Raw genomic sequence first — 16,559 nt, 5'->3', positions numbered from 1 at the left:
GTTTTTTTCTCTCACAATAAATCAGCCAACGGTACTTTCAGTCATGGTTTATCAGCCAAGCGAACATGGCAGATGGTGATCAAATGAAGCTATGGCACCGTTCGCGTGCCCTTAAACCCGTCTTGATCCGCTTCTTTTTTTCATCTAGAACAATGTTTTTCCCTCACAAATTCCTTCAGATTCCTTCAAGCGAACGGGCCCTATGTGGAATTTGACGGCGTCGATTGACCGTCTTTGACTATGACGAGATGCCTATTTTTTTATTTTTAGTCATTTTTTTGAAAAATTTTCACAAATATGTCCCTGGATGTATGATTTCAAAATCTGGACCCTTAGCTTGCCGTCATCGTTGCTGGCGTCGAGCTTACACTTCTCGGTGCCATCGTTGCTGGCGCCGAGGTCGGGGCCACGTTGACGGCGTGGACGCTGACATGGCAGCCAGCTCGGCGTCATGGATCTTGGCGCCAAGCTTGGTGTCGACGCCAAGCCCTCTCTTACGTATGGGCCCTCCCTTCCTTTCTCTTTTCCTCTCTCTTTCTCTCTACTGAGCCGCCGTCACCGCTGCCTTACCGCCACGCCCGCCGCCGCCGCACGTTCCCCCGGACGTCCCCGCCCACGCCGGCCACTACGCGCCAGCGCCCGCGCCGGCCGTCCGCGCCCACACCGGCGGCGGCCGTCCCCGCCTGCGGCCGCGGCCGCACCGCCCCCGGGCTCTGCAGCGCCAAGTAAAAATTGTGAATATGCAATATAGATAGTTAGTTAGCTTTGATTGTAATATAGTAGTTCGATTATTTATTATTTACTAGTCAATGTAATGACTCATGTAGTTGATTTAGTTAGTGATATAGTGAGATTGATATATAGATAGATAGAAATATAGATACATAGGTATATAGACATAGCTATTTTTTAGTACATTGTTTATATATACATAGTTATTATCTTATTTACTTAGTTTGTAGTTAGAAAGTACTTGTTATGTACTATCTATCATCTAATTTGGACTAAAGGACATGTGTTTCGTTATGTGTTTAAACTAGATGGACAACCTAGTGACCATATTCATGGAGGACTGTCAGAAAATGCTAGGCCTGAGGATTCACGGCAACGCAGTGACTGGGCGGTGCAGGTCAGAAGGTTGAAGAGCACGAGTAGAGGCCTTCCTTGGGTGTGAGGTTGGCGAGCAAGGCGCTCGCACTTCTGAAGTTCTAATCTCCCGGCTCCGGCAAGAGTTCGCACAGTGCCCCAAGGAGGCAGATGAGAAGACAGTTGGGTACTACTGTAGGGCGTGGATCCAGCGCCTGTTTGTCTGCGTTCTCTTCCCCGATGCCATGGGTGACACTGCGTTATGGATGTGGGTCCACTGCCTCAGTGACTGGGACCAAGCGTGTCAGTACAGCTGGGGCTCTGCAGTCTTGGGTTTTCTTTACCGACAGCTTTGCGAGGCGTGTCATCGGACTTCGCCCACATCGTCACTTGGTGGATGCGTGTATCTGCTCTAGTTGTGGATGTGGGCTCATCTACCAGGTGGTCGTCCCAAAGTTCTGGCTCAGCGTGAGTGGTTCCTAGGTCAGTCTCCACGTCGGTAGCTGACATGGACGTATCTTTGGGACTAGGTTAGGGTTTTGCACGCGAGGTTATAATGGGCGTACATTGAGTTCACGAACGAGCTAGACACACTCACGACGTCTAGTGTAAGTAAATTTTATTTCACATGCTGGTTTGAAATGGTTTAGTATAGCATCTAACAGCTTGTTTGGACATGTTGCAGGTGTCGTGGGAGCCATACGATGGAGAGGGGGCACTTCCTTTTCAGTTGAGCAACATGTGTAGGTGCGACGACGACTTCTATAGGGTGAGGTGCCCTCTAATCTGTTTTTATACTATCGAGTTCCACCTACCAGATAGTGTTGCATGCCAATTTAGAGTGAGACAGTTTTGGCCAATGGCTCCGTTCTTGACTGACGTTGACTTACACAAGTAAGTGTTTTGCTATTTCAATTGTCTCGTGATGGTCTATTTCTATTAATATGGTGACATGTACATGGATTCAAGTAATGATGACATACATGCAGGTTGGATCGTCAAAAGAATAGAAAGATTTTTTATTGGGAGAAGCACCACCAGTACTACATTGGGCAATGGGAGCTATTGTACGATAACGTGGACGAGAACAACGAGCCGCACACGAACCGTGAGTTCAGGCGCTACCAAGCTTTGTACCAACGTGCGACACGTTGCAGGTTGAGGCTACAATGGACAGAAGATGACTACGCTGACATTGAGTCCTTCGACGATGAAGACACGGCGTGCGACCAATCTACTCGTGCAGAAAGGCAGGTGGAGGCAGGACCAATCTTGGACATTGTGTTAAGTCAATTGCTTTATTTTTCTACGTTAAGTTGTATACCAATACATTATGCGTTAGAGGTATCTATTTTAGTTAGTGCCACCTTCGAGCCATAGCATCCTTATAATACGTTAGATTCTTGTACAAAAGAAAACAAAACATATTGCTATCTGTTGAGAAGTATTATTATTGAGAACTGTGTTGCAGGACAATACCCTCAAATGCTCCGTTGAAGACATTGAGCGCTTTCGTCCGAGAGTCAGGGACGACGACACGCGTAGCTTCCTAGACGTAAGATTTAAAATATTCTTTCAAACATATTATTAATACGTTAGATTCTTTCAGTTAATATAATTTTGTACAATAGAGGCTGTCACATCGGCTACGCCGTGCGGCTGCTCGTTGTGGTTGCAGGACACCCACGACGCAAGACGTGTATGTTCCTTCCGCAGGCAGAGGAGGCTTAGGTTCCTCTAGCCAAGCACCATCCTAAATAGGCAACAAAGGTGCTGGGCTAGCTAGGGCTCACCTAACAATTCTAGCTTGCAAGGTAACATAAACATATGCAACTAGTACTTTAAGCAACTGGAGAGCTTGAAAGGTCATTGTTTGGTTTTGATAATTGAGTGACAACCTTAGATGGACTAATACGTATTTAAGTGAGATACACAGGTGATTAGTCTAGAGATACATCATGTATAAGCAACCTTTTCCATGGAGGTGAAATGGCTTGGAGATGTTGCAAAGCCCACACATGTGATGAATGAGCTCATTGCATATGAGATATGACATGGAGTCATGTGATCAAGGTGTAGAAGATCAAGGCTAGACTTGGCTCGACGGACCAGTAGTAAGTGTGAAGGGTAAGTTGAGTGACTACTTGGCGCCGATGGACCGAGGAAACGATGAAGAACAAGTGAAGTCAATATCGATGAGCCAATACGGTCACGTGATGATATGAAGTGAAACATATCATTTGTTGATTGGTTGGTGCATGTGTTGCATCAATGATGGAGGAGATGGAATGAAATGCATAAGGCAAAGGTATAATCTAGGGTATTTTATTTCATCGGTCATAGGCGTGTAGAGAAGTTGATGACCGGTTTAGGATAGGTGGTCGTACTATCAAGAGGAGCAAACTTATCTGCATATCGATCATCTGGTGGCACTCGAGTGACCTAACTTTGCATCGTTGCTAAGATCAAGTGGCGTGGTGAATTGAGTGACTAATTCTTTGAAAAATATTTGTGAAAAGTTAACACACGTGCACAAGTTGTTGTACACTTAGTGGTGTTAGCACATTTGCAAAGGAGAAGAAGTTGAAGTTAATTTAGATCAACTCGGTAAAGAAAAGAAGGCGAAAAGAGGTCACTGGAGGTGACCGGACGCTGGTCTCGATAGGACCGGACTCTGCCGGACGCGTCCGGTCAGTGTAAGCAGAAGAGGCGTAGTCTCGGTCAAATGACTGGATGCTGGTGCCTAGAGGTGACCGGTCAGGCGTGACGTACGCTGATGTAGCGCGGTGGTGTTGTCCAGAGAGGACTTGACTTAGGGTGGTGTCCGGTCATCATCGACCTGACGCTACCCTGAGTCCGGTCCTCTCTAGATAACACCACCGCGCTACGTCAGCACACGTCACGCCTGACCGAACGCGGAAGCGTCGCGTCCGGTCGTTTGACCGGGACCGTGCCTCTTCAGCTTACACTGATCGGACGCGCCCGACAGAGTCCGATCCTGCCGAGGCCAGCGTCCGGTCACATCTAGTGATCTCTTTTCGTCTTCTTTTCTTCACCGAGTTGATCTAAATCAACTTTAACTTATTCTCCTTTGTAAATGTGCTAACATCACCAAGTGTACAAAAACTTATGCACGTGTGTTGGTATTTTCACAAACATTTTTTAAAGGATTAGTCACTCAATCAGTCGTTAGCACATGTGTTACTATAGAACTTTATTGTCAAATCATGGACTAATTAGGCTTAAAGAATTCGTTTCATAAAATAGTCGTAATTTGTATAATTAGTTATTTTTTAATCTATATTTAATATAACGTGTATGTGAACATGATATAAATTTTTGGAGAGGAACTAAACGGCCGAGAGCAAGCAGCTTTACGTCTTGCATGGGATTTATGCATCGGAAACAGCACAAACTCGCGTCTTCCCGAGAAAAATACAGCTACTACTCTCCTATTCCTACCTGCGCCTGTCCAGAGCTGGACCCGACCGAGATTCCATCACGAGTAGTACTACCCCTACAAAAGATGGAGTACATGTTGTATCGCAATTCTGGTTTTTGCAGTGCGAACCAACAACATCAACTGCGCCAATCGGCAACGTAGAATGGAGATTGATAACGGTAAGCGTCGATGGATCGCTATATCACTGAGTTAGAAAGAAAACTTACGTAGTCCTAGTATATTCCCCTACAATACAACATGCTACTGTCATTTGCGCATGTACAATACGTTTCAAAACAATATCCACCTCAATCCATATAACCTCGACCCATATATATATATATATAACCTCATAGTCGAATTCGCATCTATCTACATATGTTGGGTAGAATTTAATTCAAATTTCACCTCAATCGATACCAACACATGTTGATTGAGGTGAATTCGACAACATCTAAACAAGACCATACGTTGGAATGGTGTGCTGTGAAAATAAACTCAATTTCACATGAAACACCAAATCACTTCAACACACATATATGAGCATCCAAGCAAACCTATACCCATTACCTAGAGCTTTTCAATTTCACCCACCAGCATACCATACTACTTTCTCCATTATAAATTATAAGACGCTTTTGGCATTTATAGATGCATAGCTTTAATTATGTATTAGACATAACTTATACGTGAAAGCTATAAATCTAGAAAAATCAAAACGTCTAATATTTGGAACGGAGGGATTACATTATATTACTACCTGACGACGCATCACAGCCAGTTACGAGATACGCCAAACACACCGGTCAGCACCAACTTAAACACTCGGTGGCGGGAACTAACTGGAGCGTCCGGTCACCTTGATCGGAGCGACAGGTCACCCCGTAGTGGCACATAACGGTTCGTTTTGAATGAGGGGTTATAAATACTTCCTTTATTCACTCAAGGGATCATTTTTGCTCATTCCAACAGCTAAGAAACACCCTTGAAAGTGCCAAGAAGATCAATGTTCTAGTAAGGTGATTGAGATTTGAGAATCCAAAATAGAGCCCTCAGTAGTGAAAGCAAGAGTAGCAAAGTGTGCATCCACCCTTCTCATTAGGCATGTCGTGGTCAAGTGAGAGTTCGTGCTTGTTACTCTTGGCAATCGCCTTCACCTAGATGGCTTAGTGGTGATTGGGAGCTTGGTGATCATTCGGCGGAGATTGTGGATGTCCCAACTCAAGTTGTGAGCGGTTGTGGGTGATTCACCGCGATGAAATGTCAAAGAATCAACCCGTAGAAAGCACTTGATCCTTGCGCGGATCAAGGGGGAGCTACACCCTTGCGTGGGTGCTCCAACGAGGACTAGTGGAGAGTGACGACTCTCCGATACCTCGGTAAAACATCGTTGCGTTCCTCCTTCTCTATTTACTTTAAGCATTTACTTTGAGCAATTCAATTCTTGTCTTTACATTCATAGAATTGCCATGCTAGAGTAGGATTGGAACATGGGTTGCTAAACTTTTATACGGTAAAACTATAGAAACACTTTCTAGGCACAAGGGGTGAAATGGGCTAACCGTAGGATTTAATTATTGCAAATAATTTTAGAATTAGCCCAATTCACCCCCCCCTCTTGGACATCTTAATCCTTTCACTCACCTAACAATTCTACCTTGGAAGGTCACATAAACATATACAACTAGTACTTCAAGCAAACGGGGAGCTTGAAAGGTCTTTATTTGGTTTTGATAATTGAGTGACAACCTTAGGTGGACTAATATATATTTGAGTGAGATACACAGGTGATTAGTCCAGAGGTACGTCATGTATGAGCAACCTTTGCCATAGAGGTGAAATGGCTTGGAGATATTGCAAAGCTCACACATGTGATGAATAAGCTCATTGCATATGAGATATGACATGGAGTCATGTGATCATAGTGGAAAAGATCAAGGCAAGACTTGACTCGACGGACCGGTTGCAAGTGTGAAGGGCAAGTTGAGTGACTACTTGGCACCGATGGACCGAGACAGCGATGAAGAGCAAGTGAAGTCAAGATCGATGAACCAATACGGTCACGTGATGATATGAAGTGTAACATATCATTTGGTGATTGGTTGGTGCATGTGTTGCATCAATGATAGAGGAGATGGAATGGAATGCACAAGGTAAAGGTATAATCTAGGGCATTTTATTTCATCGGTCATAGGCATGTAGAGAAGTTGATTTCGAATTTAGTATAGATGGTTGTACTATCAAGAGGAGCAAACTTGTCTGTATATCGATAATCTAGTGGCACTCGAGTGATCTAACTTTGCATCGTTGCTATGATCGAGAGGCATGGTGAATTGAGTGACTAATCATTTAAAAAATATTTGTGAAAAGGTAACACACATACACAAGTTGTTGTACACTTGGTGATGTTAACATATTTGTAAAGGAGAAAAAATTAAAGTTGATTTAGATCAACTCGGTAAAGAAAAGAAGATGAAAAGAAGTCACTGGATGTGACCGGACGCTAGCCTCGGCAGGACCGGGCGCGTCTGGTAAGCAGAAGAGGCGTAGTCCCGGTCAAACGACTGGACGCTGGTGCCTGGAGATGACCGATCAGGCGTGACGTACGCTGATGTAGCGCGGTGTTGTCCAGAGAGGACCAGACTCAGAGTGGCGTCCGGTCATCATCGACCTAACGCCACCCTGAGTGTCACGCCTGACTAGGTGCAGAAGCGTCTGAGACCGTGCCTCTTTATTATCAAATTATGGACTAATTATGTTTAAAAGGTTCGTCTCATAAAATAGTTATAATCTTTATAGTTAGTTATTTTTAAATATATATTTAATAATAAGTGCATGTTTTCAAACGTTATGAGATATATAGGGCGTTCGGTGGGTGCATTAAATAGTAGATTTTGAATGGTTCTGAATAATTTAATACTGTTATGTGAGAGAGAATAAGCTCAAATAAGCTGAAACAAATCGAAGTATACCAGTCGAACGCGTTGATAAATTTTTGGAGAGGACCTAAACAAGCCTGAGAGCAAGCAGCTTTACGTCTTGCGTGGTGGGATTTATGCATCGGAAACAGCACAAACTCGCGTCTTCCCGAGAAAAATACAGCGGCACCGCACACACATCCAGGATCGTCGAGCTTCGCATCGCACGCAGCTACTGTACTACTACTCGCCTACCTGCGCCTGTCCAGAGCTGGACCCGACCGAGATTCCATATTTCCATCACGAGTACATGTTGTATTGCAATTCTGCACGCTGTTCGGTTAATTGGTTTGTATCGTTTCATAGAAATACTGTAACTGATTCATTAAAACAGTATCCATGTAGGGGCTGGCGAGCCAGCCCGCCCGCCCGCCCCAGCCGAACACGACGCTGGTTTTCGCAGTGCGAACCAACATCAACTGCGCCAATCGGCAACGTAGAATGGAGATTGATAACGATAAGCGTCCATGGATCGCTATATCAATGAGGGCCTGTTTGGTTTTCATACCTTAGATGATTAAAAATTAATGACTTATAAATTATGCATGTTTAATTATAGATAACTTATAAGCCGTAGGCCTCACGCAGAAAAAGGGTGACTTATAAGTTTTAAGTAGAGATGAACCAATTTAAAACTTATAAGCAGAGCTTAAAACTTATAAGTAGATGTGACTTATAAGTTGATAGTATTTGACAAAATCAGTCACTTATTTCACTTTTTAACTTATAAGTATATGACTTATTTATAACCAAATAGGCCCTGAGTTAGAGAGAAAACTTACGTAGTCCTAGTATATTCCCCTACAATACAACATGCTACTATCATTTGCGCATGTACAATATGTTTCAAAACAATATCCATCTCAATCTATATATATATATATATATATATATATATATATATATATATATATATATATATATATAACCTTGTTTGGATGTAGTCGAATTCGCATCCATCTGCATGTGTTGGAGTGGAATTTAGTTCAAATTTCACCTCAATCGATACAACACAAGTGGATTAAGATAAATTCGACAGCATCCAAACAAGACCATATGTTAGAATGGTTTGGTGTGAAAATAAACTCAATTTCACATCAAACACCAAATCACTTCAACACATATGAATTGGAAAGAATATATGAGCAACCAAGCAAACCTACACCCATTACCGAGCTTTTCAATTTCACCCACCAGCATGCCATACTACTTCCTCCGTTATAAATTATAAGACGTTTTTGACATTTATAGATACACAGGCCTTTTTTATTATTTAGATTGCAAGTTTTTTCACTCTCTCTCCATCACATTAAAATCTTTGAACACATGCATGGAGTATTAAATATAGATAAAAAAAATAACTAATTATACAGTTTGATTATAAATTACGAGACGAATCTTTTGAGCTTAGTTAGACCATAATTGGACAATAATTATCAAATACAAACGAAAGTGCTACAGTGCCAAATAATGATTTCTAACCCTCAGTCTAAACAAGGCCATAGCTTTAATTATGTATTAGACATAACTTATATGTGAAAGCAATAAATCTAAAAAAATCAAAACGTCTAATTTTTGGAACGGAGGAATTACATTATATTACTACCTGACGACGCATCACAGCCACTTGCGAGATACGCCAAACACACCAGTCAGCACCAGCAAGGCAGCAGAAACGGAGGTGTCTCCCGGTCTCCGTGAGACCGTGACCGGGCAAAAGAACGTAACACGCACAGCACAGACCAACCAAGGCAACGACGCCATGCTGCTGCGGGTGGCGGTGCTGCCATGCCACCATGCACGCGTGCCTGCCTCTAGAAGCGGTGTAGAGGGTGGACCGGTCCGCGACTGGGCGTCGGCTGCTGGCCCCACAGACCTATCTCAGCCAGCTGCTCCGCGTGCTGGCCCACGTGGCCGCCGCCGCCGCCGTAGCCACCCAGTCCCGCCACGTCGCCCGCCACCTGCAGCTGCTGCTGCGAATGCGGATGCCTCCACTCCTCCCTTCCACCGCCGCCGTCCCCGTCCCCGTCCTCCGCGCCAGCAGCGGGCAGCCGGTGCACTTCGGCGGTCCTGAACACGGCGGCCACCACGACCACCCCGTCCGCCGCGGTCATCTCCCCAGCCAGGGTCCCGCCGATCACCTGCCCGCCGACCCCAGCCAGCGACACCGAGAACGCCGGCGCGGGGCCGTGGCCGGCCCCGGGGTCGCACCACGACGGCAGCACGGTCCCGGACAGCGCCAGCACCTCGAACCGCCCGTGCAGCGTCACCGCGGAGGCCGACGCGGCCGCGGTGCCCGCCGCCAGGCGCAGCGTGACGGCGGCGACCGCACCGCGGCCGCAGAGCACGGACACGCCCACGCGGCGGCGGCGCGCGAACGCCGCCACCGCGGACACCACGTCGCAGCCCGCCGCCAGCTCCAGCACCACAGGCCGCATCGCCGCCTCGCTCTCGCGCGTCACCACCACCGGCGGCTTCGGCTTGTTCTTCGACCCCAGCGGGCGCCCGCGCGGCTTCCGCGCCGTCACGGGTACCAACGCCAGCGCCGGCGCCGGCGCTGGCTCCGGCTCCATCAGCCCGGCGCTGCCGGACGCCGCCTCGCCGGCCATGTCGGACCGATCGCCGGGGCTGCTTTCCTGCTGTACGAAACACACTCGTACAGTGGCGGTGGCTGCTGGCACGGTGGCAACAGTGAAATAGCAAGGTCAGCTCTACCAGGAGCAAGTGAGCTCAAGGTGAGTTTTATTTGTACAAGGAGAGGGAGAGAAGACGAGGGGTCGAGGGGACGCGCAGCTGCACTGCATGATCTCCACCGTTGATTTTGCCCGTGCTCACGACTCTCGAGGGGTGCTGTCTGCTGAGACGACGTCCAATCCGACGCGTCCTCGGGCAGTTGCCCACTTGCCCCCGCTGCTCTGCCGCTTTTCGCCATGGGTCTCGGCTCTCGCTCGCGTCAAATCAGATTCAGGTTTGAGAGGTGCAGCGTCAGCATGCTGCTTCGGCAAACGTTGCTCCTGATTTCGGCAAACGTTGATCTTACCGCGGCAAGATCGAAACGGTCGCTGCTGCGTTTAATCACATGGCTTCGACCCTCGCGCGTTGCTGCAGTTTCTCGCCGAAAATGGGTTGCCTTTTTACCCAGCTACTGCAGCAGCAGCCTGCAGCTGCATTTCTCTGAACTTGAACATTAGTTTTTAAATAGTGTTCCCGAATATTTTGATCACGCACCCTAATTACAGGGAAATTCTGTAATGATGAATAGATGATGCATGATGGTTGATGGGAACTTGGGATGAGGCAGAAGGCGGTGCCTGCTCCGCGCCGGATGCTCTCTCTGGGTGCTCCTGCTCCTGCTCCTGCTGCCGGCCGGCCGCGCACAGTCCACTTCGCCTCGACGCGCAGTACGGGGTACGGCGCGGCGCAGCAGCCGCCTCTCGTGTCTCGCCACCCGTTGGTGGCAAAAATTGCAGGGTCAAAAGGCTGGAAACGTTGAGCAGCCCGTAGAGACGGGCAGACCTGGAAAGGCTGAGGCCGTAGTCTTCCTCGTGGCCTGCAGTTTTCTCCGTCGTCTCTACTGTCGCGCGTGCTCCGTCGCCGCAGAGGCCGCAGAGGCACTGAAGCAGCGAAGCCTGTACGACCACTCCACCAGAGCATCTGTTCATAACTCGACCACTCAAGGGCACCACACGCTGTTTGGATCTAGAGGAGTTGTAGCTGCATTTTATAGATAAATAATTCTATGTTATTTTCGTGAAGTAATAATTATCAGAAAATAAACTAGAATGCTAGAAACCGGAAAGTTAGTTTCTCCTATTTTACTTCTCTTCTGCACCTAAAAAGACTCTAAATTTATCATCTACCTGGTGATATCAAATTTTATCCCTGCTCACATGTCCATGTCCGGTACGAATCATATGTGCACGTTCTACCGTGATCCAGTACGAAGACGGGAACCGGGAACCATGTGTCCACATGACCGCATCCGATACAAAGTCTTCGAAGCTCATGCGTCAGTGTCTAACTACTGAGATTATAATTCAAAAAATTATGACCCCGCCATGGACATATATAAGTATAGTAGAAAAATCGACTTCTACTTATAGTTTATCTTAGAGAATCCAAAAAAATCACATGTCGCTATAGAATCACTTCTAGTCCTAACAAATATCAGTCTATTCGTTTTGTCGTAAACGATCATGGATTATTTATTACTGGTCGGTTTGATGTGAGAGAAAAGCACTGTTCCAGCTTATAATCCACGATCATATACGAGCAAACGAACATGCTGTATATCGTTTGTCATCAAGAATCAGGAGTAGAAAGAGCTCTGCTAGGAAGCAAGCTCTAAAAATTCAACCCTAGTGCTTAGCATAATGTGCCGAGCCGGAGCTAGTGAAACCAAGCTAGCTTTACTAGTTCCATGTGTTCTATAATTCATTTTAACTTAGGCCTCGTTCATTGGTCTAAAACTTGGCTGAAACTAGCTGAAAAATACTGTTCTGGTTGAACCGTTGTGAGAGAAAAAATTGTTCCAGCTAAAATAAACAAGCCGAACAAACTGAATATGGAGTAAACCGAACATGACCTTAGAGAAATAAAAATAACATTACTGGTACATTATTTTGTGAGGAGAAGTTAGAACCGATTGGAGCACAAGATAGTGTTGATTGTCTTTTTCTTCAATTTTCGTTGTTTGCCAACTGTCATGATGCATGGCAGTTTGTTTCCTGAAGGATAGATCGCTTAAGGGCGCGTTTAGATGCAAAATTTTTTGGGTTTTGCCCACTGTAGCACTTTTTGTTTGTATTTGGCAATTAGTGTCTAATTATGGACTAATTAGGTTTGAAAGTTTCGTCTCGCGATTTCTCACCCAACTGTGCAATTAGTTTTTTTTTCGTCTACATTTAGTACTCCATGCATGTGCCGTAAGATTCGATGTGATAAACACTATGCAAATTTTTTTGGGAACTAAATAGGTCCTAAATCAAGTCCCCTACCATTATCCCTTGACCTAAGGGCATATAAGGGCGTCCCCAACGGCTGCCCATCTCGCTAGTGAGGAGGAGCACGTACCCAATCAGGAGGGGAGAGGAACAGAAAAGTTACCACGCTAAGGTAAGGACAGTCCCAATGAAAGAAACTAGTAGTTTCTATAACATAGGATACCACACAAAAAAGTACTATTTTTCAACCCATGGTTTCTATGAGTAATAATTATTTTCTCTTTCTCTCTCCCAACTCTATCTTCTTCCTCTAATGGGAGTGCGACACGAGCTCCCTAGAAACTGGTGGTTTCTCCCCAATGACGATTTCATGGTTTCTTGGTGCATTAGGTCAAGAGTAGACCTGATTTCTTCATGAAGAAACCATTTCTATGATTTTTACTTTCTTTCTTCATTAATTACGTTGTCAAGACCATTGGGGACGGCCTAAGAGCAACTCCAACCGAACTCTTACTTGAGCCCTCATCTTATTTTGAGAGTTCAAACACATCAAAAACCTCTCCAACCGAACCTCTATTCAAGCCCCGACGGATGAGGGACTCTCATTTCTCTCTTCTAAACCCCCAGATGTAGGAGTCCCTCATCCTCTCCCCCATCCTACTTTCTCTCTTTCATAAAGCTGACAAGTGGGACCAATAAACAGGGTCCATGACAATACAGTGTAAAAGTAGGGAAAATTTAGGAGATCGGTTGGAGTACCTTGAGGAGTAAGGGATGAAATATAGATGAGAGACTCTCATTTGCAGAAATAGAGGGGCAAAATTTGAGGAATTGGTTGGAGTTGCTCTAAGAGAGGGGGAGGGGGTTGATCCTAATTCTATTCTCACGAACGTTCACCCATTTAATGTTCGTTTGGCTGGGCTTGTTCGTTACTGGATTGTGAAGAAGTACTGCTGGTTGGTTTGATATGGGAAAAAATACTGTTCTGACTGAAAATTTATGATCATTTATGAGAGAATAATCCCAGCCGAAAAGGCTGTTAGTATTGGGCGAACGATCCAACAGTGTGCACTCGTACGGCCCCAGCACGCTCCTAGATTGTTGTGCATCTTGTCACATAAGAAAACCAAAACGTTTATTTTAAAATATTATAACTTCTGAACGGTATATCTATTTTCAATTTCATCTGCACAGGTGTGTTATACACGATGAGACGAACAAAATTAGATCTCACTTGCATATATTTCGAAGATTTTTTTCTACTACCAATTCATATATATTAACTTACACAATATAACTTATAACTTGCAACTTATGCACAGAAGTTGTATTGAATAACTTATTTACGCAAGTTGCATAGAATAACTTATGTATACAAGTTGTGTTTGATAACTTTTGTATATAAGTTGTGTTTCATAACTTTTGTGTTTTTAAGTTTTGGTATAAGTTATAAGTTAATTCGTTCCTTTTTTGTGTTATTAACTTTTGTGTTTGCAAGTTTTGGCATAAGTTATAAGTTAATTCGTTTCTTTGTGTTTAATAACATTTGTAAATAAGTAGTGTTTCATAACTCTTGAGTTTTTAAGTTTTTCGCATAAGTTATATGTTATAAGTTATATATTATAAGTTACATGTTATAAGTTATACTTATATGTTATAAATTATATGTTATAAGAAAATACAGATAAAATTACTACTAAAATAAAATTCTTTGAACCATATGCAAATGGGGATCTAGTTTTGTTCATCTCGTCACGTAGAACACACCGGTGTAGATAGAATTCTTTGAACCATATGCAAATGGAGAGGTGGTAGAAAATCGTCCTGTTCGTTTCGGCTTGTTTGGCTGACCGGTGCGATGGATAGAATCAACCTATATGTGAGTGGTGACCGGTGACCGGTGAGGAGGGAAATATGTATTAGGGGCGAATAAGGGCACTCACAATGTAATAAACTATTAACGGTTTTTATAGCATCCTTTCTAGTGCAAGACTTTCTATGGCATAGGACATAAGTAGCGATAGAAACCATATTTGCTTCCTGTCGGTGTTTCGTACAAGCACCGGCAAATGAATTTATAGTAATGCACGTTAGGCTCGGATGGTGCGCTAAAGGACACAGAATTTATACTGGTTCGGGCGGAACGTCCCTACGTCCAGTTTGTTGCTGCTTGTGTTATTAGCACCGTGAACGGTCTGTAGTAAGGGATACAAACTGCTGAGAGAGGGACTGGTCCCAAGTCTCTGATCGAAGGATTCAAAGGTGGTCAAGAGCTTTGTAGCTGCTTGAATGTGTGTATGAGTGCGTACTATCGTTTTTCCCATCCCTTTGATGGAGGATGCGCCTCCCCTTTTATAGATGAAGGGGCTGGCTTTACAAAGGTGAGGACTCCAGGATGCGTATTCTACTTAGTCTTGTGGCTTACATCTATCCGATCAGGTCCTTCATCCTAATGAGTGCGAAGGAAGATAAGTGCTTACGATACTGTCGATGTCTCTGTAGGATGTCTGATTAGTCACAGCATGCTGCCCCAGGGTATGGGTTGTAGTACAGTGGTTTTGACTTAGGAGCCTCCCCCCAGCCTTGCTCCACACGCCTTCTTGTTCCCATGATTCTTGTTGGGAGAATTCGGGGTCGGGGTCCGGTGTAGCGCCGTGGCCAAGGCTCTCTGACTGGGGGGACCTGAGGGGTCGGGAAGAGGGCCCCCCGCTCCCTCGGGTCCACAGTGCGGAGACGGAGTATCCGTCGTTCGTGGGGATAGCAAATCCGTTTTTGGAGCGTAGCGGTTGTCGTATATCTTCGTTGGGTTCTGTGTCCCAGGGCTGAAGGCGGCGCCTACAACTCTACAGAGTGAGGTGCACGCGCCTGTAATACCTTTTGGGCTCTGCGGCGCCCGGAAGGGTCTAAAGCATCAGTCCTGTCGTTCCCTGGCAGTTCTCTTCCTGTCAGGGCGCAGGGTATGGTCGTCGGAGCCATGGTTGACCCGAACGTCTTGTCTCGTCCTGTACCCATTATTATGAGGGATAGATATCGATCAGGGCGAGGCTCGTTCTGGGTCGTCGGGTGAGACGGAGGCCAATCCCTATCTCTTGGGCAAGACTAACCCTATCCCTCCAGGGTCGGGCGAGGCAGAATCTATCCCTTAGCCTTCGGGCGAGACCGAGCCCGCCCTATAGGCGTTGGGCGAGACGGAGATTAGCCTTGAGCCTTTGGGGCGAGGCAGGGTTATCCCACAAAGGCGTCGGGTGAGGCTGACCCCACCCCTCCGGGATCGGGCGAGACGGAACTCATCCCTCAGCCCTCGGGCGAGACCGAGCCCGTCCTCAAGGCGTCGGGTGAGACGGAGTTTATCCCTCGGCCCTCGGGCGAGACCGACCCCGTCCCGAAGGTGTCGGGCGAGGCGGAACCGAACTCCTGTCACTCGAACAAGGGATGACGTGGTGCCCTTATGCGTCCAGAAGTTTTTTACATTTGGTGGTTATTGGTTTCACCTCCTAGGGTACCCTGGTATCAGGTCCCCGACAGTAGCCCCCGAGACTCCAGGTGATTCGGGTAGAACCGCCTGGAGGGTTTGCCGGAGGGTGCGCGCGAGCGCACCCGATGGGTGTAGCCCCCGAGCCCCCGGGTGACTCAAGTAGAGTCGCCCGGGGGTTTGTATCGGCCCCTTCGCGGGTAAGGCTGATGGACTTAGTTTTACATCAACTGGGTGTTTCTGCCCTTGATGGCGGACCGTTCGTGGATTCCTTCTTAGTTGGGCCGGCCGGTGAGTCTCTGGGCCCTAGGTGGGCCAAAGAGAAAAGAACAGGCCTTTGTGGCTTGCGCTTCCCTGGTGGGTAGGGAGTTCGGATTTGTTTAGGGAAGGCGAACCGTCCGCCGAGATTTTTTGGGGTGAGAGGATAGGGACCGCGGACGCGTGTCCCGCGATGTGACGCGGGGGCGCGCGTGGCAGGCCCGGAGATCGAGGCGGGCGGTTGCCCTTCTCGTGTCCGTCGCCCCCTATAAAACCGTGGGGTTCGCCCCCAGGGTCCCGTATTTTGCTCCCCTTCCTTTGCGTTCTGAGACATCCACCGCCAATCTTCCCAGCCCCTCACGCCCGCATCGCCACCATCG

General features: G+C 46.4%; 1 protein-coding gene across 1 annotated transcript; it reads right to left on the bottom strand.

Moving 5' to 3' along the window:
* Window positions 1–9,116: 9,116 nt before the first annotated feature.
* LOC136454034 (AT-hook motif nuclear-localized protein 27-like) lies at window positions 9,117–10,198 on the bottom strand. Its single transcript, XM_066454584.1, has one exon. It carries the CDS (start codon window positions 10,113–10,115, stop codon window positions 9,321–9,323), a length of 795 nt encoding a protein of 264 aa, XP_066310681.1. The 5' UTR covers window positions 10,116–10,198; the 3' UTR covers window positions 9,117–9,320.
* Window positions 10,199–16,559: the final 6,361 nt, after the last annotated feature.

Source organism: Miscanthus floridulus, chromosome 5, assembly GCF_019320115.1.
Source record: "Miscanthus floridulus cultivar M001 chromosome 5, ASM1932011v1, whole genome shotgun sequence".
In the NCBI taxonomy this organism is placed as follows: Eukaryota; Viridiplantae; Streptophyta; class Magnoliopsida; order Poales; family Poaceae; genus Miscanthus; species Miscanthus floridulus.
This window is presented reverse-complemented; position numbering and strand designations above follow the sequence as displayed.